At 35.7% G+C, this 26,074-nt stretch overlaps 1 protein-coding gene across 6 annotated transcripts in view; it reads right to left on the bottom strand.

The window, feature by feature from the left end:
• Nucleotides 1-7,563: 7,563 nt before the first annotated feature.
• Nucleotides 7,564-26,074, bottom strand: part of LOC131044252 (uncharacterized protein At4g10930) — a 167,394-nt gene continuing 148,883 nt past the window's right edge. For 5 of the 6 annotated variants that reach the window (XM_057977543.2, XM_057977549.2, XM_057977544.2 and 2 more), the window contains one exon: nucleotides 7,564-8,123. In XM_057977543.2, the coding sequence (XP_057833526.1) occupies nucleotides 7,908-8,123 (216 nt within the window). In that variant the 3' untranslated portion in view covers nucleotides 7,564-7,907. Of the gene's footprint in view, nucleotides 8,124-16,736; nucleotides 16,801-26,074 lie in introns of all 6 variants that reach the window. The other variant, XM_057977547.2, reaches the window with a different exon arrangement.

Raw genomic sequence — 26,074 nt, 5'->3', positions numbered from 1 at the left:
AAAAATCCATTTGCAACAAAATGATAGAATGCTCAAAATAATGATTTTGATATCTTGGAATGGAAAATTTATAATTTTTAAATACAAAGAATCTTGTAAATGTTATGATTGAATATTATCAATTCCAAATTAAGTTTAATAAGTTAATATATTAATATACTATAAAATTGTATAATCTTAATTTGGATCAAATTTTTAAATGTTTTATTTAAAGAATTACGACATCCCTAGCCAAAATGAAGCATGAATCTAAGGCACTCTTTCTTCTAGATTACACTCAAACTTGGGTAAGTTATCAGACACAGATTTGGAACATTTGGGCTTGGGTGAATTTCTTTCTTATCTTTGTAGTTGATGCAACAAATCTACCTAAAAGCATAATATCAAAGCTGGTGGATTGTTATAAACAACAGGCTTTCCCATCTCAGTGCAGTCAGTGCATTCAGTCCTCACACATGCACAACACTATAATTCCAGTCAGAGAGATCAAAGACATTAGTGGAAATTTCATCTTGCTTATATAATCCTACTACATTAATATATAAATCTTTGTGGATTTAGCTCATGCTTATTACAATAAGAATATAAATTATTGTATGCAAAAGATAAATAAGAAATGGCTTCAAAAGACAGGTTGCAGTGACGAAACTGCCAGTAAATTATTCAAGAGTAATTTTGTTGAAGAGATAAATGATTGCATTACATTAATAAGTAGGGTCACTAGGCAAGAAGTGTGTGAGGAATTTCAGCCCTAGATGTACCGAATTATCTCAAAGATGTTGACAAGTAAGAAATCCATTGACTAGTCAACCACAAATCAGCTATGCACTAAATGACTTTTGGGGTATTGACAGCAATGAAATTTTACAATACTTCCTATCTTGTATATGTCTAAGTGAGAAGATAGTTGTTTTTTTTGGCTTACACACAATCAGAGCAATGGGATTAGGACAACAAAAACTATATGAACATTACCCTCAATTGGAATTAGAGACAGAAGACCGGAATTTTGCAATGGTAAATGGCGCCTTTGTCTTCTACATAATTGGATTATTAGAAGGAGATCTTGTGAAGCGGTTGTTAGTAGAAGCCCAAAATGAAATATACTGATTCAATAGTTGGTACATTCAATTCTCCACCTTCATGTATATTACAGTGGGAGGATGTGACAAGTCTCTATATATGCTTCCTCAATATGTATGTGATAAAATGGCTTTGTTGGAACTCTACAGTAAGTTAGCATAAGTCCATAAAATATATTTCGAGAAAAGAGTAAAGGGTGTTGGATTTACCTATTGTAATAAAAAAATATTCATGTTTAATTAGTCAAGCAGCCAAGAATGCAAAGGTAGAATTAGCCTAGATTAATTTGAATTGTATGAGGCCAAGCTTATATTTAATCCCTAGTCTACTACTGAAAGTTTGAGAAATATTTGTGAACATAGGGAAAGAATAGACAATTTTTGGGCCAATTGTATGGTCAGCCAACTAAGAAAAAGAATTATCTTGTTCAACCATCAAGGCTCCATCAAACTATTTGACTTGATCATTATCTTGTCTTAACTTGGACCAAGTGAATTGAGCTATGCTAATGGTTGGAATAATAAGTGCACAACTTGTGTACATAAAACCTAAGTCATCAGGTTCGGCCGAATTTCAACCTTGAAGTTCGAAATTCGCCGAACTTGAAACATTTTATAAAAACCCTAAAAAATTCGATTAAATTCAAATAAAAATTTAGGGATGACATGTTTGTCGAGAAACATTTTTTTCCCTTGTGCGTTTTAGGGTTTTGTTGAGTTTTGTTAATAAATATGGGCCACAGACAGAGTTGCAATCACGGATGCGTCACGCACTAGTTCCAGTCGCCATTGCTACCCGCCACGGCCATTGCTACCCGACGTTGCCGACCGCCACGGCCATTGCTACCCGATGTCGCCCATGGTTGCTACCTGACGTCGCCCACCAGACTGCCACCATTGCAGACGGACGTCTCCCGAGCCTCGACCTGCACAGCCTCTCCCGAGTCCTCCTATTATTTTTTTTTTTTAAATTAAGTTTAATAATTAAATAATATTAAACAACATTATAATTAAATTTTTTTAGGTTTACTATTATATTTATTATATTATATAATATTATAAAATATACACAAATACACATTTATTTATTTATAATATTTATTTATAATGTTTATAATGTTGTTGAATATTATTATTATTATATAATTTATAATTTTATATTAATAGTTTTTAATTTTATATTATATATTTTTATATTTTAAAAAAAAAATTAGGTTTAATAATATATTAATATTATTATTATATTATACAGTATAATATTACAAAATACACATAATACACATTTATTTATTTATAATGTTTAATAAATCAATAGTTTATACTTTATAATGTTTATTTATAAATTTATAATGTTTATATTTTATAATGTTGTTCAATATTATTATTATATAATTTATAATTTTATATTAATATTTTTTTATTATATTGTTTAATATTATATATTTTTAAGAGGTCATTTGTAAAATTGTTAAAACTTAAAAGTATTTCTATTTTGAAAGGTTGAAATAAATGTAGTGTGTTTTTTAATTTTTCTTTCCAAACATGCAGATTTTCATTTAATGGTTCCTCCTAAATCAACTTCTGAGGCATGGAAGCATGTGACCCGAAATGGAACTCACATCAAATGTAACCTATGTGAGGGAACTATAATTGGAACTTTAACAAGGCTTAGGGACCACTTCCTTGCTAATACAAGGGGTCCAGGTGGAGGTGTTCAACCATGTATAGGTGCGACTCCAAAACTTAAAGCTATTCTAGAGAAAGAGTTGGCTGCTTCAACGGTAGGCAAAATGAAGAAGGCACAAAAGAAACAAAGAATTGAAGGAGATATATCTAGATTCACATATGTCATGTCTTCCACTTTTGTGCAATCCAAACCAGTGAGTGTATCAAAACAAAGTATAACACTGAACAACTTTTGGAAACCAATAGAGAAACAACAGTTGGATGATGCGGTTGCTGATTTGTTTTGGACAAGTGCTATTCCATTCAATGTTGCAAGAAATCCTCATTTCCGTAATGCAATTTAGAAAATTGTAGAGTTTGGCAAAGGGTACACACCCCCAGGTTCAGAGGCTATCAGGACAATTCTTTTGCAGAGGTCAAAAGATAGAGTGACGGAAAAAATAGCTGATGTCAAAGCCACTTGGAAGGAAATAGGTTGCACTATATTGAGTGATGGATGGTCAGATATGTGTCAAAGGCTATTGATTAATTTTTTGGTGTCTTGTCCTGAAGGTGTTGTGTTTTTTGAAGTCATTGACACCATGAACCACAAGAAAACTTCGGAGTATATTTTTCAAATATTAGAGGAAGCCATTCTTGAAGTAGGGGTAAAAAATGTGGTTCAAGTGGTAACTGATAGTGCAGCAAATTGTGTGGGAGTTGGGAGGCTGATTGTATAGAAGTACCCACAGATATATTGGAGCCCATGTGCAGCCCATTGTCTCGATTTGTTGCTTCATGACTTGGCTAAATTCTCATGGGTAAATGAAGCTATTCATAGAGGGAGAGCAATTGCAAATTTCATACGGAGTCATCGTCTCATATTGAGTATTTATAGGCACCATGCATCAAAGGAATTGTTGAGGCCTTGTGAAACAAGATTTGCTTCATATTATATCACTTTGAAAAGAGTGGTTGAAGAAAAAGCAGCTTTGAGATCTGTTATTTGTTCCAATCAGTGGGAAAGTTCAATGCTTTCTAAAGGCCCTAAAGGAAAGAACATAGAGCAAATCATCCTAAACAGCAATTTATGGGAAAGTGCAGCAAAAGTTTTGCTTGTATGTGAACCAATTGTTGATGTGCTTCGTATGGTTGATGGTGACACTCCTTGCCTTGGCATGCTTTATGAAAGCATGGACCAGTGTAAGGAATCTATTCAAAAAGCATTAAATAATGAAGAAGCAGAATATATGCAGATATGGGAGACAATTGATTGTAGATGGAAAATGATGCACACACCTTTACATGCGACAACTTGCTTTTTGGAGCCTAGGTTGTTTGCTATTGATAGAGGGGGTGATAATGAAATCATGGCAAGGCTTTACCAAGCCATTAGCAGGTATGCACCAGATCCAGAAATTGTAGCACTAATCAGAGATCAAAGTTGGCAATACAAGAAAGGAGAAGGGATGTTTGGAGGGGCAGAAGCCAAATATGACTCGCCACGTATACCTGGATATAGATGGTGGATCACTTATGGATCATCAGCGCCTGAACTACAAGAGTTGGCTATTCAAATTTTGAGTCAGGGAGCAAGTTCATCAACTTGTGAGAGGAACTGGAGTTGCTTTGACCACATCCATTCCAAAAAGAGGAACAAATTGTTGACTGGAAAGTTGGGAGATCTTGTCTATGTTCGCAGCAATTTGAAATTGTTGATGAACAAATCAGCAAAGACCACTTCTTTAGAACAAACTCTTGAAGGCATAGCAATGTCAGATGCAGATGAGCCTAACTTTGCAGATGATGAACTGAGTAGTGATACAGATAATGATGATTTGGCATCCCAACCAAGTGCTCTTGATGACTTAGAGTTATTTTAAAGTTCTAAAGTCTTTGATTGTTATTGTACCTTTTTTACAAAAGAACATCTTTGCAATCGTGAAAGCATATGTTTCCTATGGTTTATATTTTATAAATGTGTCATCTTTTTGTAATGATTTCAAATCTATTTATCAATGTTAAACTATTTAAGCAATTTTATAGATATATTACATATATATATTAAAAAAAATTTAAAATTACATATGGCTAATTTAATTCAAATTTTATACATTTCGAATTTTTTCCTCATCGAACTTCATTCGAATTTCAAAGTTGTCGAACTTCGAATTCAAATTCGAACTTGGTGACTTAGCATAAAACTATACTTTGCATTCTCTAGTGCATTAATGCATAAGGAGAAGCCCTTGTTTGTCTTATAAAGACATTATGTTTAAATCTTTGCAAAGAACCCAATGCACATTTGCATGAAGGTTTGTCAACTACTGCCAAAATGTTGCTCTTATGAGGAAACGTCTATCTAGGCATCAGAAATGAAAATCTTACCAAGGAGGGACTTAATTTTTTTTCAACTCTTCTTGGTAAGATTTTCATTTCTGATGCCTAGATAGACAAAGGTCTCTTATGATAGCATCAATGGAGGCAATGTTGGCACTGCCAAAAATATATTTATCCTAATCAACAACCATCCAAATGATTTGATCAAAAGAATCACAACCCCAAGTGATAAAGTTAAAAGTTGGATTAAAAAAAGGTCATCACATCCCTACATTTGGCTTGATGCTTAGACGTGATAAAAAAAGCAACCAACAAAATGTACTGATTGACATCTATCATTTTATAAAATCAATATCTTGCAAAAAAAATATTTTAGTATGTAAAAATAAGTGGCAATTAGCCCTAACCATGTACTTGCAATTCAAGTCAATGAGACCATGAACATTCCAAGAATATATGATCATGGAAAAACATCAAGGTGCATGTTGTTCCCGTCCAACTAATCTAGGACCACATAAATGTTGGTCAAATTTTTCCTTTGGTTATTACATGCAAGATCTCCCATCTAGTCGATAAATGATTGTTCTACACATACTCCTCTTCCTCTAGATGTGACAAAAGACTACATGAAACATGAATTATTATCTTGTAAGAAAAAATTAGGGACCAAATTGAGGTCCCCATTTCTATCACCTTTATAAGAAGTTGCAAAGTCTAAGAAGCCACTAACAATTCCTAGGAGCTATAAGAAAAATTGGATATTAGAGGTGTCCCTTGAGTGCTAGAAGGTGTTGATAATATTTTAATTATGGAAAGGCCTCGAATGAAGAAATTATGAAGATTGAGAAATGAGAAGACATTATCATTTCCTAAGAGCTATAATAGAAATTGGTCACCTAAGTTGTGTTGGATACTAAGGCATCCCTTGAGAGCTAGAAGATGTCCAACACATTTTGGTCACATAAAAAGGCCCCTAATGACCTTGGGTGTTGGTCCACTTGCCTTTAGTAGTACCTTAAATCTGTTGGTTAGTTTTCTTGTTACTAACTACGGTCCAACCATCTAAAATGTCCATGGCTACTTTTCCACTATCAACAAAGGCTTGGTAATTGGTTGACAATTTTCCATAAGCGAGAGATCATGTCTCTTTATATTCTACAAACTTTTACCTATCTATATTTCTACGACTTCAACTTCAACATGGCCCCTATTTGGCAAGCACAAATAGAACTTATTATTCTCGTGGCAAATAAAACAATCTAGGGGCATGATGATGCAATCCACAAAACACCAAAGAGACAAAGATAGGCCAGAAACCCAATCCAAGTTAAGATTTTAAGTAATCCTTTATCTTGGGAAATGACCACTAAGTTGTTATAGATAAACTAGGCCCACGTTTGACAATGGAAGAACAATACTCAACATTAAAAAACCTAAATGAGAAAAAAAACTCCTGGTCCTATACCAGCCCACCTCAAACTTAACTAAATGAGGCTACCAATTGGACTAAGTCTAGCCTTATAGCATAATCTTTGAGGGAATATGTCATAAAAAGCACATAATTAAGATGTATTATTCAAACCAACCACAAACATTATCAAATTTGGGAACATCCAAAAAAAACCCTTGTAAGGATTCTTCAAAAGAAGAGGTCTTACTTAATGAAACACATTCGAGATTAATTGAAGCCATTATCTCCACGGAAACGGCTACCAGCCCTTAGCATGCACCAATGGTTAAGTAATGCATAAATTATGGTGTATGAAGGTAACTTATTCATCGATGCATCCTAAGGGCTGGATAGCCACTTCCTTGTCTCCACCAACTCCAATTGCAATAGCATCAAAGAAGACATACCGTGTCAAAGTGATCGTTTAAGAAAGAAACAAAAAGCCATCTAAAGTGCATAGAAAGGGATTGTTCATAAATAAATGCGCAAATAATACATAGATGAACTATCCCACAAAAATCAACTTGGCTCTATAGTATGACATACGCAAGGAAATTCAAAACCCTAGTAGAGCCCAAACACTTCAAGATCAATTCAATTAGAATGATTCTTTATTTTTTAACTTTAGAATGTTATAATTTTGCACAATAAGATGGAAGATATTTTTATGAGAAAACTACAGAAACAATTTCTGAAGCACTCTATATTTTGCTAGATTATATTACAGCATCTAAAAATTTATTGTGAATACGATTACTATAATTTATTTATTAACTAAATGAAAAAAATTGTTGTTTCTCTTCAATGACAAGTGTCTTGTTGATGATTATATCTTAAGAGAATGATTTCTAATCAAACGCAAGATATGATAATCATCACATCACCATTTTGGAATAAAGCATTCACAATAAGCAAAACGATTGTGCACAAATGCTACAAATCACCAGCTAGTTCTAAATTAATTATCCAATACCAAATACAATACAGCCTCAAGTCAGATGCTTTGGCAAGCAATATACATGATGCTTGAAGAAGAAATAAGATAGTCATGCTTGATTATTGGAGGGCAAACCATATTATTACATATTTTAGTTTACGAGAAAAGACTATTAAGGTTGGTGAAGGGGCATACTAATGCTATGATTTTGATTTTGAGATGTGTGACAATGTGCATTAATACCCAATTTGTTAGCTAAACAAGGATGTTCAAATCCTTGAACTTGAATAATCTCAATTTCAAATTATCATTTGACTAGGATGCATACAAAATGACTATCTAGTTAAGACTAGGGAAATGAAAAAGCACCCACATATTTCAAGAGCACTTTCAACTGACTACTCAGGGCAAATGGAATATACATATGTGCATATCAACAAGTTTCCTTTTTCTTGAATGTTTGCAAATATTGTTCAGCAAGTTTTTTAACTTTATTTCCTTCTGAGATCAGAAAATCTGCATTTTTTGCATCAGAGTGGTATTTCATAACTTTCTCTACTGTCTTACCAACAGCCCAACGATATTGCTCTACAGTAACTACTCCACTTTTACAGAGAGGCCTTATGTGCTCTTTAATGTATGACTCCACCTAGATATGCCATCAACAAAACATACAAATTAGGGAAAAACTACTGAAAAGAGAAAAAAAGAAACAGGCAAGATCAATTCTAAGAAAATGTTAACATCCACGACTAAAATGCAAAATGGATGAGTAATCAATGACCAGAGTCTATAGAGGAAAAATAATGCCAACAGTATATAAGAAACTCGAGTACTTATAGTTGACTAGATTGCTTTTGAAAGCACAAAATACCAGAATAATAAAATATAAAAGTAGGTAGGATTTTAATTTTTTCAGTTCCAATACTTAATCAAAACTCATTTAAAAGGTTGTACGGATAAAAACACTGAAACTCTATAATTTTCTTCCATGTTTTAAACTTGTAGATGATAGTACCAAGTAAACTCCAATCCCAAGTTACAATAAATTCATTATCAAATTACTTGTATATGACCTTCACTAGGGCATCCTTCTGTCATCGTAGTTGTTCAGGCATCTGGTTATTTGCAGTATAAACCTTCAGACTATTTTCTTTACAAGTATGCTTCAAGTGCTTGATCTTTTATGTGAACATTATAAGCACTTCATTCTTTACAACTAAGCATTCAAGCAATTCATATATCTATGCCTAACATCAAGTGATGCCCAATTTTTAATCCTGTTATTATTTATTTGAGGATGGCCAATGGTGATGAGTTGCTCTGAGTCCCAATGAGGGCTTTGATTTTATAATGTTGTAATATGTTGTGTTCCATAGTATTCATAATCTCCTTTCAGAATATTATATAAGGTAAGACCAAGTATCTAAAGAAAAGTAATTATTTCTCCTGTATTTGCAATAAAAATAAAATTGCAAAACTGCATTTACAGTATTCTCTGACACAAACCTGAGAAATGAAGAACATTAAGTATAAACCAAGAAAATGGATTTACCTTGAGTAGCTTTTACAACAGACAAATTGACACTAGATGTTCTTAGAAATGCTTTTCAGACTTGTTAATGTCCCAACAACCTTCGTGAGCATGATCAAAAACAGTGCTCGACCTTAGCTATGAAAGTTTATCGCCACATTCCTAGATGTATTAATTTTAGCTAGAATTAAAAGAACATGAAGAACGTTGAGATTAAAACAAACTCCTTGGGCAACATAAACTATCTGCCGATTATCCATATTCAATTATTTTTAACAAAAATAAGATTAAAGAAATATGGTATCTAAGCAAGGAAAGTAGTCAATCCAAAAAGGTTCTGTTATTCATGAGTAGATAAAAGTGGCCAGTCCACATGCAATTTAATATATTTAAGAGTTGTGAGATTTTATGAAGATTCTTAAATACTTTCTCTAGGATAGGTTAACACATACAATTTTAAGAAATACCAAGACAATATAAATGCTTTTAATATCCTTAAGAAGTTGTAACAGGAACTCCATCCGCTGAAAAAGTTACAGGCTTAGTCTTTTAGTGTCTACTGTCCACACATATAGTGTCATGCCACAGAACATAGTAGTAAATTAGTGGCTTGTGAAAGTAGGAAGCTAGATGGAACCAAAGACATACGCTATTAAGAACTAATTATAGTTATACACACAATTAATGCTTGGAATACTACCTCAAGAACAGTGTTGAAAGTTTATATAGATACACAATCTAGATGATTTTTTTTCATGAATTCAAACCCCGGGTTATCAGCAAGCTAGAAGAAGAGAATGCAATCAATGCCTTATTCCCAGAAAATTCATCCTCACTGGTTAAAATAAAATTTAAAGATAAAATTAATGAAGAAAATGATTGAGAACATTAAAACATGATTAAGCTCTGGAAAAGTAACTCCGCACCTACCCATATCTGTGCAAACAAAATACTAAGATACAAGGATAACAAGGAACATTCATAAGCAACAAAAATATGTATGCTCCGAATGGTTGATGAGCATCATGAAACCACGGCTATAGACAGGATTTTACATTCATTGGCAATCTTGCTCATGCTATGGCTTGCTGGGTCACTAGAAAAGCACATCTGTAAATATGTACTCTCATTTATAGAAAAGCTGATTACACATTTCGAGTCAAATGAGACCAAGGCAATTTAAGCAGAGTAGCCAGAAACTCCTTTGTCCCTTCTTGGGCGCCCGTATCCCCATATCCATTCCAAAATGGATACGTATCCAATACAGCTCAGAAACTGTACCCACGCGTGCCCAAAAAACCTTGAATTTCTAACCGTGCTGGATGCCGTGTAATTTGATTTTTTTTTTTTAAAATGACTTAAATCTTCCTAAATTTAATTAAAAAAACTTCATTCATGCATAAAAGAAAAAAAAATGGTATAAACAAAACCTACACCAAATGAGAAAGACAAATGAAATGTTTTTCTATTTCAGTGACCCATTTTTTGGGTGATCTTCCAATTGAACTCTACTATTTTTGCATATTGTAAATTGTTAAATCAACTTACAATAATTTATGTGTCTATATTGTTTTTGAAGTAATGAAAATCTCCTCTAATAACTTAGAAAATTGTGTTAAATATATGTGTATGTGTTTTTTATGAATGACGTATCCAAATGTATTTATATTAGGGGTTGTGAAAAATGGCCCTATCCGTATTTGATACCGTACCCATATTTATATCCGTATTTGATACCGTACCCATATTTATATCCGTATTTGTGTCCATGCAACTTTGAATTTAAGTTGAGTGAAGAGATTTGCGTGTGAGGGAAGACGAAAAGTAATCTTCTCCACCAGAGCTTCTCATATCAATGTTGCATTGATAATAGTGTTAGATGCTAATATTTATTGTTGCTGATCTTTTCCTATTTGTTTCTTTTTATTTTTTATTAAATAGTGAGGGTTTCTATAGAAGGGGGTGGCGGGGGAGTTGTGCAACCACCAACCAACCAAAAACGCAACAAGCCATCATACAAAATTCCAAGTAAAAAAGAAAATCATGGAGTCTAATGGACTCTCCAACCACAAAAACCACCAACTGCATTGAAGTCCTTGTCTGTCAAATCTTGAATTATTACAAAATTCATTCCAAGTCTCAAAACTAAAGACAACGAACCCAAAGCCAACACATCCAAAAACGGGAATTTAATCCAGGTAAATAACTCCAAGTTTTTCTTCACCCTAGCCAGCTTGCCTGTGTCAAGAAACAAGACTAAGAATGCATTGGAAGCCTCCAAATGCCCCCTATTGTGTGTAACCATCAAATGGTCCAAAATCTTATCCCAAGTCTACAAAGTACTCCAACTCTCTTGGCACTTGGTAGACAGGCACCTACTCCATGTTGAGCTCAATAATGGCAGCTTGAGGAGCTCTCAATGGAACTGCTTTGCTATCCCTCAAAATTTTCCAAGACAACACACAAATTTTTGGAATCCCCATATTGCTTGAGGAGCAAAAGATGCAACAACCAAACTCAACGAACTGCTCCTGGCACTAATTTCAAAACAAAATCTTTCTTGATTGAAGCCTCGGAGCAAGGACGAATAAAACCCAACCCAAAGTCACCAATCCACCAACTCTTGAAAAACTAAAAATTAAACCTAATCATTTGCTTGAGAAACATCCTCAAATATATGGGTCCCACGGCTTTAGAGTTTCTAGCTATGCATCATGGCAAAGCAAAACAAGCACATGGTGCCCATCAGGCCACCATTATGAACACTCACACCTAGAGTTTGCTCCCTTGAGATTTTTTACTACAAAATTTTTCCTGCTTAAGAAATGGGAATTTTTTCATTACTAGTTCCTTGCCAAAATTAAATTCCTTAATATGCTATTATTATTATTATTTTGAGGCCTTAGGAATCTAAAGCACCAACAAGAGATAGAGGGGGATAGCTTGAATAATAGCTTAAATTTCAATCACTTGCCCCACCAAGCTAAGTGACCTCTCCATTCCAATCCGTTAAGTCATCCTGAATCTTTGTCATCACCTACTCCCATTTGGATTTTCTAAATCCTATAAAGAGTGGCATACCTAAGTACTTGCATGGGACTGAAGCCACTCAAAAACCCAAAAGAAACACTAAGCTCAACTATAAACAATGATTTGCATTAAAAAGGTTTTTTGACTTAGCTTCATTAATAAGTTGTCCCAAAGCTACTCCATAACACTCCAAAGTATTCTTCCAAACACACACCTATGCAGCCATAGCACCTCCAAAGAAGATAGTATCATCCACAAACTAACGATGAGTCACCAAGTCCAAAGTGGAGAGGCTTTTAACCCACAAGTCTTCCTTCCAACTAAAATTTATGAATAAGCCTCCCTAGAGTCTGCCATTAAGATATAGAGATTAGGAAAGGGAGGATCCCCCTATCTAATACCTCAAGAATGTTGAAAGAACTTTGTTGAACTGAAATTAATGAAGATGTAGAACCATGCTCTAGTTACCATGTTGAGGATCCATCTCACCCATTTAGTTGAGAAACAAAAGCAACCAACACATCTTCTTGGAAGAGCCATCAAACCCTATCAAATGCTGTAGCAATACAAACTTAATAATCCCCTTCATTATATCTCTAGTGATGCGATAAAGATCTCATGTGAGATAATGTCAACATCTAGAATTTGATGTCCCTCCATAAAATTTTCTTGTTCTTCAAAGATGATCCTAGGGAGGAGTTTTAAGCACTATGCAATCACTTTTGAGATGATTTTGTTCGTGGTGTTTCGGAAAGCTACATGTCCAAAATCTAGGAAGGAGGTATTTGTTTTAGGAATCAATGCTAGAAAAGTACATTTGCAGTGTTTAAGCACTTTGCCAAACTTCAAGGAATCATTAACCACCTTCACTAATTCATGGTCCATAGCGCCCCAAAAGGATTGAAAGAGGGCAACATGCAAATCATTTGGAACATGAGATCAATTCCCTTTAAGACCAAAAACAAAGGCCCTAACCTCCTCTCCATGGAGAAAGGCTTTAGTAAATCTTCACTGTCAACATTTATAAGGATCTTGGGGATCTAACATATTAATCCATGCAAGGTTGATCCATCCATATTTTGGTCATTACAGAAAAGTCCAACAGAAAATGAGACAACCTCAATTGCAATCTCCTCAAGGGTCTCAAGATTTTTCTATTTGATTTTTTTTTGTGCCCTATTTGGTTGTGGCTGGTCTTCATTTTGTGCAAAGCCTTTTTGATAAAAAAAATAGTGATTAATTGTTGGATTAATCAATAAATAGAGATAAAAAGTTGCTAGACTTTGAGTCCGTCTAAGTGTAAACAAGGGTGCATAAGCTAGATAAAGATTTGATCAAACTTTCACTCTAAAATTTCATGAGTGCTGGATGGATGGCTTTAGATGCTATGGTAGACAGGGTAGCGGAAAATGGGTTTAAGGATCATATTGAAATATGTAAGGACTTAGGAGATCCTCCACCTTAATCTGAAGATCGCCATTACCTATCTATCAGCAAGAGAAAGGAAGAAGAGAAAGCATGCAAAGAAGAAGAGTCGTTCAACGAGAGCAAATTGTGCAAAGGAGAATCATTCAAAAATTTTGCAAATAGTGAGGAAAAAGAGAATGGAGATAACCAAGCCATAGTAGTAGCTAGAGGGAATGGTAGGTCTTCTAACCTTCTCTTGCTCAGTTCAAACAGTTGAATGTTGAGAGGATTAGATATCAAAGAAACAAATTTGTGTCTTTTTGCTAAGTTGTCGATATGGGTACGAGTACGATAACCAGGCATGGGGATACAAAACACACACACACACACACAAAAAGAAAAAAAACTTAAAGAAATATACAAAATTGTAAAACTAAATACATTTGATATATTATACTTCATCATTGATCAATGCCAAATGCCAAATGCCAAATGATAAAGATAAATATTAAATACCAATTGATAGTTCAAAATTTCAATATTATGTCATATGCCATATAATATATATCATATATGTCTAGGTTCACAATTCAAATGAAAATCATTACAATTACAAAATTGACCATCAAAAATAATAGTTGTCTTCTATTTTCATCAATCATCAAAAAGATTTAGATCAATATCATCATCGTTTTCTTCAAGTTCAACATCAATTGAACCCAAAGTAGTACCACTCCCTCTAGATGCATCATGTGTAAGTATGTCATCATCATCATCATCATCATCATCCATAGTGACACTAGCAAGCTCTTGAATAGATGCATCCAAGTTGGTACACTTAGGGGTTACATCCCAATACTTCGTCGATCCATCCTACTAGTGGTGTTCCTTATGTGATAGAAGATGCAAATTGGAATGAACATAAACCAGGTCTTTTTTTTTGCAGCCAACCAGTTACACTTCATTGAGTGGATAAAGGAGTATGTACTCCAATTCCGTTCAGCGGAAGAACTTGCAACCTATTGAAATTGGAGAGAAAACCAACACAACTTAAAAATAGAAAATGTGAAATAAGTTAAAGAAAGTTAAGTGCTAAAGTCTACAATACAAATGTGATTAAAAAAAAAATTACTTGTGATAAAATCTTGATTGCAAGAGGTTGGTGGAACAAATAATCTTGACCATGGAGGTACCAGCATGTACGAGCATCTAATTTGGATTAGTCATTAATAGAAAAAGAAATATGATCTTTTCCTAAGATGAGCATGCCAAACTCTCTCCTAACATGTTGCACCACTTCCGAATCTGAGAAGAGTCTAGCAAATGCCCACTTGTACCCAATAGCAACTTCATTATCTCTATACGGTGGGATTCTCCCTGGCAAAGCAAATATCATAGTGCTATGGTATTTGGGAGACAATGCATATGCAAAGAGATCCAATGGCATTTTCATCTTGTCCCAATGATGATGAATGATTTTTTCCACCCTTTTGAAAAATGTTTCTTCAAGGTCATTCTCTTTTTCTGCTATTATGACCTTTATTTTTTCTATCATGGAGTCCATGCCATCATAGATTTCCCCCAAACAAAATGTATATGTATCAGCAAACCTGATCATACTCATGATAGGCTTGGTGAAATTCAAGACATATTCCACACGAGCCCACCAATCCTTATCCACGATCAATGACTTGACCTTCTAGGCCCCCTCTAAATTTCCCTGCTTCCAAACACTCCATTAGTTACTAATAACCATGGCATCCAATGCCTCTCGCACCTTCAAAAGTCATCTCAAAATGATTGTATGTGATGCAAATCGAGTCTCAGCAACCTAGGATCATCTAAAAAATATGTTAATAGCACAAAAAATATTATATACATATTAAACATGGCAAAAATTAAATTAAATAAATAAATTAAATGTACCCTCAACAATTCCAACCTCGAGAAAGTCCTCCAAATGCCTTGTGACATATGGTGGTTTGTCACAAACATTCGGATCTCCTCACCCTTTTGGTCTATTTCTTTCACCCACTCTATTTGCTTGCATTACCAAGCTAAGGGAGTTTACGATGCATGGTGTCCAAAAATATGTGCTCATATCTTTGCTAAACCAAAGCACTTGCAGCCCTACAATTTTTTGCAGTCTATAATGATTTGGACAATATTTTGATGACCCACTATCCCTAAGGACTCAATGAGAATTTTTAAAAATGAACTCTGCATCTTTGATTTTCCCTTCAAAATCAACTGCCCTAAACAACATTGCCCCTTTAGGGGACACTTTAATAACATTTATTATAGGACAGTGTTTGCAATCATTCCATCCATCAAAAGCAATAGAAACTTACAATTCCACACAAGAATCTCTAATTGGTTTGAGAGATGTCCCTACAAAATTCTTCTCTCTTCCCAATAAAGTGGTGTGCACCTTTTCATACCCGAGACTTGTGAAACCAAGAGGTACATTATTGATTGCTGCCACCATTTCCTGCCAATATGGTTATCTCACCAAGTTGAAAGGACGACCATTGGCATAGATGCAACGTGCAATTTTTTCCTTTGCAACATCTCTTCCTTCCATTATAAATGCCTTGTCCAATGGGCCTATTTTTGCAAGAGAGATTGGGATCTTCTACTTGCATAGAGGGTGTCTTCAAGAAAGGATGTTGGGAGGCCATTACTGGTTGAGAATCTATAGGTAAAGTCACTTTTTTTATTTGTTGAAGGATGAAATCTTAGTTTTGCTCTTTCAACCATAACATCAGCTTCTTGTTCTCTAATGAATGCCACTATTTTTTTGGCAGACAGCCCCTTCTTATCTAACCCTTCGCACATTCTAATCCCTTTCCCAAGAGGGCCACAGAAGTGAAGTCTCACTTGATAATACAAGTTCTTAAAGTTGGTTCTACACTCATTACAATTCCAAAGATATCCCCCACCTCCTGCAAGTTGTTCAAGCATTGTAGTACGTCTCCATAAAGGAATCTATTTATCAATTTTCTATTTTTGGTTCGCACCCACACAAACTGAACTTGAACTACTACCCATTCTTGCAATCTAATTTTGCTATTACAAGAAATTACACAATTTTAAATTAGAAAAAAAAAATGCAAGCCTACAATTTTTACAAAGTAACGAACATTCAAAATGAAGATCAAAAAACATTATAAGAAATAGTGAATCTTGTTTCTTTTTTTCGAACAAAATTAAATTTTAAAAACTTGAAAAAACTCATCCAAATCTTGAAAAAAATTGTTAAAAGACTAGAGAATAGGGTTAAATGCTTACCTTAGATAATTAAATCTCCTTTGTGCAAGCTATCTTCCCTCCTTTGGCACTCCTCGATCAATCCCTTTCGAAAAAAACAAGTTGCCCTTCAAAATGCCAAAATGAGAAAAGCAAGAGTGAACAGACAAAATGTACTTTGTCTAAAGTGAAATGATGGCTTAAGGGGTGAATTAGGGTTAAGTAAAAAAATAATCATGTTTTTTGGGATTTTTTGAAAGTTTTTGGGCATTTTTTGTTTAAGGGACCCATGGGATCTGTTGACGTGTTTTTTATGACAGCGTCGAACACAGAATAAAGTTGCCTAATGGTCACTTCACTCTCTCTTGATAAAAGTACGATTGCACGCTAAGATTGCAGAAAGTTCAAACAATCGACTCCAAGGTTCCTTTATGCTACGAACATGACTCAATTGGCTGATGTGCTTGCTAGTAATCCAAGGGGCCTTATGTTTGCATCATTCTTTCACTTCTTTGTTTTGGTTGGAACTCCATCATCAGATATGGCAATTCTACGATGCTTCTGCTTTGAATGGACTAAAATGAACTGAAGGTAAACGGGAAAGGGTTTGGTAGGATCTAAATCTACTCCTAAGGGCAGTGATAACAATGAATAGTGCTTTGGTGGACAAATTCCAAATAAACCAAGTTCTTCTTCGCCAAGATCAATTACAACTCCGCAAGAAGCGGTGCAATCTTCTAGGGATGCTAGAGGATTTTCAAATTCGAGAAAGTATATTTGAATACTCAAAAACGACGCAATCCAAACAACTATCCACAATCAAACTTAGCACAAATTTAGGGGGCTCAAACTTACTTTACACTGCAACTTACAATCAGCAAGATGCAAAAAGTATGAACCATGGAAATTCATCAAACACCATTACATTCTCCATTGAAATCAAATCACTTTACTATTTCTACTCTAAGTGAGGAAGATGAAAGCACGCAAGTCTTGAAAAAATAACTTAAGTGGACACCATCAGAGAACAATGTTTCACTGTTGTTATCTCAAAACCTATCGCAACAATTTCATACAAATCTCCCCCCTTCTACAAATGAGGGGGGTCACCCCTTATATAGGCTTCTGGCCTTGGCTACATGCAAACCCTAATTAGGGTTTTCCCTAAAAGATTCTCCACTCAAGATGCAACAAGGTGGGAATCTCCAATTAATAACCCATCATGCCCACATAAAATTAATTCAAAAGTACCCAAAATAGCATCCATTGCGCATTAAATGCACCACCTCTTTCAAATTCGCCCAACATGCGTTGAATATTCATCCATGCAAAAATCACCCCATTATGTCATAAATGCTCCATCATTTCCACATGCGGCGGCTACATGCAAAAAGAATCTGCCATAAATTCAACATGCAATGACCGGGTCGCCATTTGGTCAAATATTTCGGCAATGAATGCCCCACCATACTGCCATGCATTCAATAGATCCTCGCCATGCAAGTGGACCCTGTCGTCGTATATCCGCTCTTGCACATCTCAAATTGTTGGAGAGAGAAAATTTGATTCTTGAAGTCTCTTCAACCTTCCTTGCTTGAAGAAGGTTTTTCATCAATTATGCACATTTCCTATTTTTTAAGGAAAATTTCCAAATTAGGGTTCCACGGTCCAGGAAAGAGAAAATTCTCCTACGAATCCAAATCTGTAAAAGTTTTGAAATTTGGATGTGATTTGATGCCCGAGAATGGATTTTTAAAAACTTTTCTTGGGGGAAATTTCTTGTTCAGTTCATCCCTGATTCCTCCCTTGCCAAGAAATTGTTTTTCCACCTTCAATTCATCCCGACATGGAATTCATGTTCTGAAGGAATTCTCCTTTGAAAATAAATTTGTTCCTTACCCCTGAGGAAGGAAATTCTTCATGCCTTAGCCAATTTTCATGATTTCCAAGAACTATGTCGTGAAGGAAGGAATTTCCATCACTTAGTCAATTTTTTTTTTCAGAATTTCTTCTTCTAGTCAATTTTTTTTTTCAGAATTTCTTCTTCTAGGGTGCAATTCTTTCTCGAGGAAGGAATTTTTTTTGTGCTCTTTGAATTCATCACATTTGCAGGGAGCTTTTTGACCAATTTGCCACCTTTTCTATTTTTAGGAATTTCCTAAAATTTAGGACCCGGGTCCAACAGATAGAGAACTATCTCACAAGTCCAAATCTGTAAAACTTTCCAGATTCCGATAAAATTCGGTGTCTAAAAATGAAAATTTCAAAAAAATTCTCGAGGGGATTTTTTTGCTTTTCATTCCTCCTTGACCCTTTGACTTTCATGCCTTAGACAAATTTTCAATTTTCAAGCTTAAGCATGGAATTCACCATGTCTTGGAATTTGATCATTTTCCATGCCCCCAAGCGCCCCTCAATTTGGCGCTTTCCATTAGTCTAGGGCGCTATTTCCATGTGCAGAGGAATTCAAACTTTGTTTGGAATCTTCCATCACTTCCTTGTTTTGGCGCCTTCACCATGCCTTGGGCGGAATTTCACTGTGGAGGAGGAATTTCATCAAATGTTGAATCCTCCACGACCCCTCCATTTTGGCACCCTGCTGAGTGCTCAGGGGGAATTTCACTGTGGAGGAGGAATTTCATCAAATGTTGAATCCTCCATGACCCCTCCATTTTGGCGCCCTGCTGAGTGCTTGGACGGATTTTGGCCATGAAGGAGGAATTTGATGTTTTCTACCAATTTAGGACATGTATATATATGAAATATAACATTTAAGTATAAGTGGCATCTTCAATATATTGAAGATGCCACTTATACTTTAAGTTATATTTCATATATATTGTCAAGATGTTTGAGAGTGGTTTCAGGTCCCTAGGAATCATAACGCAAATTCTGGATTTTGGAAGATCTTTCAAATTTTCAGACTTTGTCAAATTTCAGGCCATTTTCGGATCAGGATGACATTGGTGGATTGATGTGAATTTCCAGACTTGGATGATTTTGCATGCTTTCCTCTTCTGGAATATGAGTTCCAAACTTATCCATTTTTTTGATCCAACTTGTCTGCCCTCTGACTCTTCCGGATTTAGAAATGATCTTCAGGAGCATTCAATCTTCAGCATCTTCAGGGATGTTCAGTTTTCAGTGTTTTCCTTTAAAGAACCTGCCAAAAATAGATTTTCCCAAATAGTAAGTGTTTCAAAATGTCAAGGTTTGGGCAAAATAGGTGAAGAAAGCACTCACTAAAAATAGAAATTACTAAAAATAGTAAGTTTAATTTTTGGCAAAATTAGACCAATCCGAGAGGCAGTGAAACTTACTAAAAATAGTAAGTGCTCAGAATTCGCTCAAATTTTACTGGGAGGTTCCTTGAAGGGTCCCAATTCCAATTCTAAGTTCATTTTTTTTCAAAACCCTAAAAGAGACCCCTAAAATCTAGGACTGAAGGCAGAAACCCTAAAATTAACAAAACGAGTCCTAGACTTAACCAAATTTGCTCAAACGAAAAACAGACTTAATCAATATGACCCCCAAACACTTGCAAAGAAGAGAGACTGTTGAGACTGCTGCGAAAAGACCCCAACAATGCAAGCCAAAAGACCGGGAGGGCCTAAAAAGTAGGGGGTCCCCATTTGCAATGGGGCGATGTCTGAAAACGTCACAACGGGTTCCTTATGGGTCTGCCCTGTGTACACTTGGGTGCACCCAAGGTATGCCTTAGGTGCCCCGAGTGCACTATGCCTAGGTAAACCCATACCCGGCCAAACTCGATGCGGGTGCGTCAAGGCAAAGATGCAAACCCAGTAACATAGTCTTTTTTGTTTTCTAGGATACTAAAGAGTTGCCTTGTCCTAGGCTTTCTGATGAGTGGCTTGTAAATGTTTGTGAAAAGGAATGGGAATCTATGTGAATATATGTAAAATGAGGTCTTTTTTAATCCATGGCATGGCAAAATGTGCAATTAATAGGGTTTTTTGGAATATGGGTAAATAATTTTTATTGGGACACAAAGATGAATTTAGATCAAATTACTAAGTATGCAGCCCTAGAGGGGTTGAATTATGTAATGTTCCCTTGCAAATTCAGACATTTATCTCAAGCAATGAAACTTATTGAAGAATTTTTAAAAGTATAAAAGGCTAGGGTAACCCTGTAACACGTCAATGCATGAGTTATAATAATGGAAGCCTACAACATACAAAGTCTTTCCTGAAGGCCTTCAATTTTATTTCAAAAATGAAAAATTGTTTGTAAAGTTAATGGAATAAGAATTTTGGTATGTTTCTTTATACAAGAAAGATGAGCATATTAGAAAAGGCTTAACATTAGTTACTATAACAAATCCTTTGTAATGTACCCAAATTAGAGATGTACTAAAGCTATCAAAAATCTTAATTCCAAATAGTAAATTAGGTCAAAAGAGTACCTTGTCTTAATTAAGCCCCTACGCATAAATTTGAAAGGCAATCATAACCATACTGCATTAAGTAAACAATTAAACCATTAAGAAATTCCAAAACTGAATTATCTACTTAACAATAAGGTATTCAAATAGGAAGACTCAACCATAAAGAGATTGTGTGAGTGAGTGACCTCGATGGGTTGTCCTTGAAGACCCTATCCTAGGCCCAAAAGCGGATATACCATCCCTCTTGGCCCCATGTGGTCCATGCCATAAATATGGGGTGGCCTACCTAGTGACATGTCCTCCAACCGTTTCCTCTCATCTTGTCATCATCCTAGTTTCTTTATGATCGATCCTCTTACATTGATGAGCAATGGTGGAGGAGAGGGAAAAGATTACAGAGAGTGACCCAAAAACCACATCTCCTAGACCCAAAGACCGTACCCATTGTACTCCTTTGGCCTCTATGGGCTCATCCTGTCCCACTTTAAGGTGGCGTATCTAGAAGAATGCTCATACACTGTACCCCTCTTGTAATAATCTCACACCCTCCTTCACCATGTTTTGGATGTATTATAAGTAATGAAGAACCAATACATATATTCATTATAACAATAACTAGTTATTGTTGAACCCAATTAACAGGTTGGTATTAGCAGCATTATGTAATGTATTAATATTATTATATTGTGCTATATTAACAGCATTACATTATGTTGACAGTATTGTACTTTGTTGGCAATATTATATCAGATTGTATTAACTGCATTAGCCTCTGATTATATTAATAACATTATGTTTTATTGACACTATTATGTTACATTATATTAACAGTACTATTATGATAACATTTCCCTCTTATGTTATATTAACTGTATTCAATTGCATTAACAGCATTGAATTGTATTAACAATACTAAATTGTATTAACAGCATCATACGATATTGTTAGCAATCTTATATCCTCATTCATACCCATACGTATTTCCCAGGCAATGTGACTGCTAACGTCCCTTTTGTCTTTCCTTATTTTCTTTTTCAAAGACCGTTCAATGCTCTTGACAGAATATGTATCCACCTTTAAATAGGATGTGAGGAGGTATGCGGTGAAAGGAGATGTCTCTTTACATGACCCTTCCCCATAACTCCTCATTCGTACCTCTTTCACTTAACTAATATTAATGACTACTTATCAGTTTCATTGATTAACTATATTTCATTTGTTTATCATTATTTTCCTTTCACCATTGATTATTATGTGATTTCTATTGTGGCTGGGTAATCATGGATATATCCATAATTGATTTCCTATTAAAATACATTTATTTCAGTATTGATCGGATGTTTCTACATTCTAGTTCAATCATGATTATTAATAAGGCATATTATTAATACTGTAGTGTCAAGTATATATTATTCAAAGGAAATATGAAGGTTCGGAATGGGGCATGACAGTCTGTCTGAGATAAAGGTTGTGATCTAATTGATAAACTAGCTACAGTCTATCGTGATAGGGCTATGACAGTTCCTATGCATACCATCAAGAACAAGGATGTTACTGCCTATAAATTAATAACAATTCTGTTCTGATCTGATTGATGGTGATCTCACTTGATGCTTTGATTCCTTTTCCTTCATATCTCTCAATGTGAGGGAGAGGCCACACCTCTTCATCATGTATGCCCTTTGGCAAGAGACAAACCCTTTCACAATTAGCACCCTTTGAAGAAGTGCAACTCTTCATCATTTCTGCCCTTCGAAAGGGACCAAACTTTCATAATCAAATCTGCACTTCTTATTTAAATCAGATCTGCACTTCTGATTCCTATATTCCCCTCTCAAATGAGGTTCTCTTCTCCCTTTTATATCTCATGTGTGAGGGAGTCGCAACTTTTCATTTCATACCTTTTAACCATTCATTAAACTTAACTAAATTTTAATTATTTTATTTTTATATTTTAATTTTTATTCTTTTATATTTTAATTTTATTATCAGTATTTATTATTAAATCCTATTTCAAAATGGGGACATTACATCCTTTTATGAGCAAGAATTTGGATGATAATCAAGATGTGGTATGCAAGTATGTCTCTAATGATTAATTTTTTTTATTGAAGTGCTTGTATAGGATTAAAATAGTAATTCTGATTCAGATTTGTATGCAGTTAATTGCACATTAATTATTAAAATAATATCATAATATTGATGGGGCTGGGGGCCTCGCTCGATTGGCGAGAGCTTCTAGTGGTGAAGCACGAGGTCACAAGGTCTAGTCTCTCCCCAACCCATGTGGTACCTGTTGTGCGTTGCACATGCTCCCTGTCGCCGACAGGGTCCCCCTTCCCTTTTTTGAGCCTTTCCGTCTTCGCCCTATTGAGTTTCGCACAAAGCCTCTCACGTCCTTTCGAGTGGGCCCGCATTCAATCCGTGAGACAGCATTGTTAGCAAAAGAGGCCAGTGATTCCATTAGGCTAGTCTAGCCCTCAGGCACGAATTCCAAAGGATTGTTCAAACTTGTGAAGTCGCCTTTAATAGGCGTGTGATGGTGAAGCATCTGAGGCCCGCCAAGCAAAGGATAGTGCGTCCTGAAGTCGCATGAGGACCCAAAGTTCCCGTTTTTCGCGTGACAGCGATGAGATAGATTACATAGGGTTTTGTTTTTACGGAGTTTACAAGATTTGAACGAATGACGATTTTCGCCAGCTGGAGAAAAAGGAGTGAATTTCTTTGCAAAATGCCAAGGTTGACAAACTCGCCCAAGTGCCCAAGCTCGCACTTCTTGAGGAAAAAGTTAAAAATCGCCAAAATGCCCAGGAAGGGCGAATTTCGGACTTTCAAGCCAAAATGAGAGAAAAGTTAAACATTGACAAAAGCTTCTAAAGGTCCGAAATTTGCTAAAGTTGGCAAAATCGGCTAAAGGTCCGAAAATTGCAAAAGTTGGCAAAATCGGCTAAAGGTCCGAAAATTGCAAATGTTGGCAAAATCGGCTAAAGATCCGAAAATTGCAAAAGTTGGCAAAAAGAGCCAGAGGTCCGAAATTCACTTAAAATTCGCAAAAAACTCTTTAAGAAAAGTTCGAAAAATTCGCAAAAGTTGCCAAAATCGCCCAGAGGGCCAAATTTCGGACCCTGGCATTAAAATTTCAAAAGGTTAAAAAATTGGCAAAATAGCCCAGAGGGCCGAATTTCGGACCCTGGGGCCGAAATTTCAAAAAATTTAAAAAGTCGCCAAAAATGCCTTATGGGCCGAATTTCGGACCTTAAGGGCAAAATGAGAGAATTTAGTGAAAAGTTGACAAAAACATTCAAAGGTCCGAAAATGCCTTAAGTTGACAAAAACGTTCAAAGGTCCGAAAATGCCTTAAGTTGACAAAAACGTTCAAAGGTCTGAAATTTGCTAAAGTTGACAAAAACGTTCGAAGGTCCGAAAATGCCTTAAGTTGACAAAAGCGTTCAAAAGTCCGAAATTCGAAATTGGCAAAAGTGCCAAATGGTCCGAAGTTTGTTTAAAATTGCCAAAGCGTTCAAAAGTCCGAAAAAGATCCAGGCATCCGAAGTTCGCATTGCTCGCAAAAGCTTCTAAAGGTCCAAAATTCGCCATCTAGGGCAAAATCGCAACGCATAGGGCAAGTATAAGGGATTCAAAATTGGCAAAGTCTCCCATTTCTCCGAAAATCACAACACAGAAAGTGGAATAGGCGATAAAACGTGAAAGCACGCGAAGTTCGTGATTTAGGAGAGAGATGTGAAGTTTAAAAGTCTGCAAAACCCCCCCCATACCACCGAAGTTCGCATGAGAGAGGATCTAGAAAGCATAATTTGCATCCAAAGTAAAACGCTGACATAAACCCTTCCAAGAATCCAAGTTCAAATTGCCATTTCGCCCAAGGTAAAAAAAAAAAAAAAATCGTTTAGTCTAAAACTCAAAATGACAAATTCCTTTCTAATCGCAGCCAGGAAAATTTGAATTAGAGAGATAACCGTTGGAATTCAAAATTGCAGACCCCCCCCCCCCAATTCAAAATTTGCAGAACTATCCATTCATTCTTGCACAGCAAATCGGGCAGTTTCTCGCCGTCCATTTTCACCAGGTAAGTATGCTTTGTCTCTCTTTCGGTCATCTAAAACATTTACAAATTGGATGGATGTCTGTGCGAAAATTGATTAAAATACTTAAATCTTCGAAATTCGCATCTTTTTCCGCTTGTAAGGCATCATGCGAAGCAGTTGAAATCAGAACTTACTCCCAAGGATCAGCTAGAAAATGTATTTTCAAAACTTAGGGAAGTTTCTCTAGCTCTGTCCATTTTGAAAATTAATCCCAAAAATGCTTAAGTACAAATTCGCGATCAAAGCTTCATAAATATTTTGCTTTAAATCAATCAATCTCTCAGCTAGCAATATCACGTTGTTTCCAATCCAAATTTTGAATTAATCCTTGAATGCTGGCATATTCTTTATCTAACCCACTTTGCTTCCCTTTTATCGCCTCGTAATCCACGTCCGGTTGTGCAAGATAAATGCCTAAATCGGTGGTAGAATCATCAAAGACGCCCACTATAGCCGAGACATCACGAGCATCCAAATCAGATATCCCACGCAAAGTTGACAAGATGAAATATCAATATCAAAGAGGGGGATTGAGGGAGTCAAAAGTTCAGAGTGTCTGAGACAATGTTGATGATACTGACCTAGGCCATATCGATATCCAAGATTTCAAGAGCCGAGTCTTCTCCCCTAATGCCTACGGCAGGCCTAGGCAGATGATGGAAAGTGGCATCGCCCAAGCGGCGGGATTTCCTCCAGCAGTGCAAAACTATGAGTTAGTGGTAGAGGCTGCCTGACATTACCAACCAAGTTCCAGATTGGTGCTCCTTGAGAACATGACCCTCGCTAACTTCACTCCTGAGGCCATTGGCGACGCATTCGACATTCCCTTCCCAAACAATCCCACGGCCACAACTATAGACGAAGCA

The sequence above is a fragment of the Cryptomeria japonica genome, chromosome 3 (genome assembly GCF_030272615.1).
Source record: "Cryptomeria japonica chromosome 3, Sugi_1.0, whole genome shotgun sequence".
NCBI classification, from domain to species: Eukaryota; Viridiplantae; Streptophyta; class Pinopsida; order Cupressales; family Cupressaceae; genus Cryptomeria; species Cryptomeria japonica.
The sequence above is the reverse complement of the archived record's forward strand: the minus strand, read 5'-3'. Positions and strand labels throughout refer to the sequence as shown.